Consider the following 5,180-nt stretch of genomic DNA (forward strand, 5'->3'; position numbering starts at 1 on the left):
AAGGCCGGTAGTTCAAACCCACCAGTCTCTCCTCAGAAACCCTAAACAGGATTGCTATGAGTTGGAACTGACTTGATGGCACTGAACAACAACAACAGCACTGTAAGTTACTTGGCAGCTTTGAATTAGCATTTGGATATTAGCTCCTCCTCATCAATTGCACAATTCAGGGAATGAAGCTCTAAAAGAGGGATTTTGCATCCTTCTCTGACCTGTTTGGTAAGGATTTGCTGGTTGATTTATGGAAGATAATTTATCAAAGGTTATTGTAGGGCACCTGATTAGAATGATCACAGTTGGACATTCTGTACAATTCTGAAAAATATTTGTAACCAATGATAGAAGGTTACTAAGTAGCTGGTACTAATTACTGTTTTATTACAACATAGTTGGTATGATTGTGTATTTCTTTTTTTTTTAGTCTTTTAAAAAAAATTGAGGTATACATGTACTAGGTTTATGTTTTGTTTTTGTTTTTAAGTCAGTAAGTTTGCAAAGTTTTCTTTAAAATGACTTATGCATCCGCTCTTCATTTCCTTTCCTAGAAGCAATGGCTTTCTTTGCTTTAGGCAAGTATTGTACAATTAAGTCCAAAGGAGAGTTACTGGTGTATTTCTGGGGGAAGATGATGAAAAGAAACTGAAGCATGGAGCATACAGCTGACCTGGATAGGTGAAGGCAGCAGTAGGAATGAAATACAAGTATAGAACTTTAAAGGAGATTTTCCCTAGCTGGGCAAAAAACAATTGGATTTTACTTTTTCTTCAGGTTTTCTGGGCAAAAGAAAAGTTTTTCTTTCACTTTTAAGAAATTCATAAATATTTTGTAGCTATGTTGAAGGGGACCTGGTAATGTAGTAGGTTATAAATTGAGCCGCTAATTGCAATGCCAGCAGTTCGAATCTACCAGCCGTTCCACAGGAAAAAGATAAGGCTTCCTACTCCTATAAAGATTTGCAGCCTCGGAAAACCTATGAAGAGTTGCTATGAGTTGGAACCTACTCGATGGTAAATCACCACCATCATATCTGGCGTCCTGGTGTGGTGCTGTAGGATAAGCACTAGACTGCACTGTCAATTTGAACCACAAAGTTGGTGGTTCGAGCTCACCAGCCCTCCTCAGAAACCCTGTATACAGAGTTGCTATGACTCGTAACTGATGAGACGGTACTTAACAAAAACAACAACAACCACAACTATATTGACATGTGAGTTTGCGGGGAGGAAAGGTCAATGGACTTATTTAATAATTGCTGTTGTTGTTAAGTGTTTTTCAGTTGGTTCCAACTCATGACGACCTTGTATAGGGTTTACAAGGAATGGCTGGTAGGTTTGAACCACCAACCTTGTGGTTAGCAGTCCAGTGCTTATCCAACAGCGCCATACCAGAACTGTATTAAATTGTGTTTTTATTGTCTGCATAGTAGCTTTGTACAAATGAAAACATATTTGCAAGCATGATTTTGGATGATTTTCAGAATGTTACTCATTTTGGGAAGAGAAATAACAGAATATATCCAAGGGGTAGCAAGTAATGTTGATAATTGTACGTGGTTGTTGTTGTTAAGTATTGTGGAGTCAGTTCTAAGTCATAGTGACCCTGCACAGGGTTTCCAAGGCTGTAAATCTTTACGGGAGCAGAAAGCCTCATCTTTCTTCCATGGAATGGCTGGTAGTTTCAAACTGCTGACCTTGAGGTTAGCAGCCTGATTCATACCTGGTAGAGAGGGTGAAAAGAATGGATAGTTATTGTAATGTATATACCTCCTACCATCAGAATATGTTTATTGAGATGCAAACAAGATCCTGTGACTATTAAATCATTTGTATAATATATAAATTCTGATAAAATGTGATACAGTTCTATGAATTTATATTGCTGGCATATCGCTAATCTTTCATATGAAGCATACTGTGTCTTAAAAAGGTTTAATAGTATTTTATTATGACATATTATTTGGCAGTTTAGTGTGGCATATTAGAACATGTCCCAGAACCATACTGTCAGGATTCAAATCCTTACTCGGTCACTTACAAGTTAATTACACTAGCTATGCCTCTGTTTCCTTATCTGTAAAATAGAGAAGGTAGGACATTATGGTAAATATGAATTAACACATGTAAAGATTTTTAAATGGTATCTTGCACATAGTAAGTGCTCAAGAAATTATATCTGCCCGACCCCCCCATGTTTTCTTGAATTGAAATCTGTACGTCTAGTGAAAGGTAAAGAATAAGAGCAACATGAAGACTATGTCCGTTACCGGACTGTTACTGTCTTGCCTGTAACAGTCAACTCCAGTGGCAAATGTGCAATTGATTTCCTCTTCTCATTATAATTGTGGTTGTGGCTAAGAGCTTTTTTCAGTTTTTCTCTAGAAATGGAAGTTTTTGCAGCCTTTATTGTTTTTTTTTTAAAGGATTCTAGACTTCATAGGGAGTCCTGGTGTGGCCCTGTAGGATAAGCAATGGACTGCTAACCCCAAGGTCAGCAGTTTAAACCCCCACAAGCCACGTCTTGGAAACCCTATACAGGGTTTCTATGAGCTGGAACAAACTCAGTGGCACTTAACAACAGACTTCATCGTGCAGTGGGTTTGTTTGAATAGTTAAACCAAGAAACTATAAATAGTTTTTGCTTTCAACGCCCTATATTTAGTTTAAATATAACCCCTAGCATTTGTACTTCTCCCTTAGGAATCAAAGAAAAGATTTAGGGACTGAATCTGAACTATAAGCCTACCACTGAAAGATGTCATTTTACTGATCAAAAGGAGTAATTGATATTTTGAAAGCTATTTTTCTCTATCAATATTTTATGCCTGTGAGTGATGCCTGATGAACAGTATCTCACAGTTATTATTTCTAGCTGTAGTTGGACGCCCCTCATCTTTCTGTATGATTAAGATCTATGTTTAAATGTTACAATTTTCATTCCTAAACCATCTTTTAAATTTTACTTTACAGATCAACAATCAGAATTCTGAAGGCCACAGACTCTCTGATGGTGGTGGTAAGCCATGGCGGCAGATGATAAAGTTGCCATCTTAACTGATGATGAAGAGGAACAGAAGAGAAAATATGTGCTTGCTGACCCCTTTAATGGTATTGCCAGGGAACCAGATGCACCATCGAATGAAACGCCTTCCTCCACAGAAACGCCTGCTATCCCTGAAGAAGAAATAGACTGGATAGAGAAACACTGTGTTAAAATAAACAACGATCTTCTCATTTCCAAGGTCTTTTATTTTTTTTTTTACTCTGCATATGGCTCTCTGTATCCACTCTTGCCTGTCTATTATAAACAGCTGGGCATGTCCCCAAGCCAGAGTGGACTACTAGTAGGTATTCGATACTTCATAGAATTCTGCAGTGCCCCTTTTTGGGGTGTAGTTGCAGATCGCTTTAAAAAAGGCAAAATTGTCCTCCTTTTTTCTCTTTTGTGTTGGGTTATGTTCAACCTGGGCATTGGATTTGTCAAACCAGCTACGTTGAGATGCGTACCAAAGATTCCCCCAACAGTTCGCCCCATGAATACAAGTCACCCGTTAACTATTCTGCCAATGAATTCTTCTGGTATCTCTTCTCCTACCATGCTTGGCTCCCCATCACCTAAAACACGTGAGAAAAGGAACTTGCCTCCTTCCAATGGGTCACTGATGTTAGAAGCAGAGCCCAGCATCTCGGAACCTGTTACCTTTTCCACAGCTCCAAGCATGAGTATTGAACCCACTGAGCAGCCGCAGACAGGTGAGATTACTGAACATATCATGGATTTCACCTTAAGCCCAAGCACAGCAACCCCTGTCCTCCTAGGGAATGTAACCAGGGAGACAACCACTACTTCTGTCACAACCACCAAACCTTTACCTTCTGACCAAGTCACTCTTGTTTATGATCAACAAGAAGTTGAAGCTATCTTTTTGGTGATCTTGGTAGTTGTCATAATAGGAGAATTTTTCAGTGCCTCTTCTGTCACGATTGTGGACACGGTAACATTGCAGTATCTGGGAAAACACAGAGACCGATATGGGTTGCAGCGCATGTGGGGCTCCCTGGGCTGGGGCCTAGCGATGCTCTCTGTGGGCATCGGGATTGACTACACCCACATAGAAGTACTCATCGATGGAAAGGGGTGTAAGGCCCCCGAGTACAGAAACTACCAGATCGTCTTCATCGTCTTTGGAGTTCTAATGACCATGGCCTTGATTGTTGCTACTCAGTTCCGGTTCCGCTACAACCACTTCAACAACAATGACACTAAAGGGAAAGAAGTGGAGATCCCTCAGGTGGAGAGGAACAACTCCACAGAATCCTCTGAGGAGACACCAACCACCACAAGCCACTCACAGGCCTTCAACTTTTGGGACCTAATCAAACTTCTTTGCAGTGTGCAGTACGGCTCAGTGCTGTTTGTGGCTTGGTTTATGGGCTTTGGATATGGCTTTGTCTTCACCTTTCTCTACTGGCATTTGGAAGACCTGAATGGAACTACAACCCTCTTTGGGGTCTGTTCGGTCCTGAGTCATGTGTCTGAGCTGACAGCTTATTTTTTTAGTCACAAGCTTATTGAACTGATAGGCCACATCAGGTAAGAAAATGCTTATTATTACGGCTCCTTAGCCAAGTAAGCTTTGTCTTTTTATGGTTGATAGCTCCTTTAAGCACATTTAAGGATATTATTTGTGCTGAGGGTCAGGTGGGGGTGGGAATAGAGTTTTTTGTTACTCATCTTCCTTAAAATAGAAACAAAAGGAAGGCTAAAAGGAACCCAGTTGCATTGTCTTAAAAAAAAAAAAAAAATGACTGCTATCTCTTTCCTGTCCCATCATAAAAGGCATGTAGACTGCTTAGCTGTAGGCTAAAAGACTGTCATAGCACATGTTCCAGGTATAGGAACTCCAACCTAGCGAACTGGATTAGTCCACGGACCCTGAAGGGCACCCCCTGTGGCAGGCCCCTATGAAGGAGGGCTTCACTGGATCTTTTCAGTCTTCATTTATTCTCAGCCATTTGCTGTCACAGATAGAATTTGAAGATGTAAAGATTTCCATTACATTTAATAAGGCTGTGGTCCACTATGTGGGAGGGAAATGTGGTGATTGGTTTATGTGGCTATTACAGTCTTGGAAACCCTATGGAGCCGGCCTCCTCTGTCCTGTAGGGTTGCTTTGAGTCAGA

The 5,180-nt window shown here is 40.4% G+C and overlaps 1 protein-coding gene across 1 annotated transcript in view; it reads left to right on the forward strand.

Annotated features, from left to right (window-relative positions):
- The first annotated feature begins 3,019 nt into the window (after nt 1-3,019).
- MFSD6 (major facilitator superfamily domain containing 6) overlaps nt 3,020-5,180 on the forward strand; it is a 91,364-nt gene continuing 89,203 nt past the window's right edge. Inside the window, exon 1 of the mRNA XM_006864048.1 lies at nt 3,020-4,590. Coding sequence (XP_006864110.1) covers nt 3,020-4,590 — 1,571 coding nt within the window. The remainder of the gene's footprint in view (nt 4,591-5,180) is intronic.

Source organism: Chrysochloris asiatica, unplaced genomic scaffold (assembly GCF_000296735.1).
Source record: "Chrysochloris asiatica unplaced genomic scaffold, ChrAsi1.0 scaffold00059, whole genome shotgun sequence".
Classification (NCBI taxonomy): Eukaryota; Metazoa; Chordata; class Mammalia; order Afrosoricida; family Chrysochloridae; genus Chrysochloris; species Chrysochloris asiatica.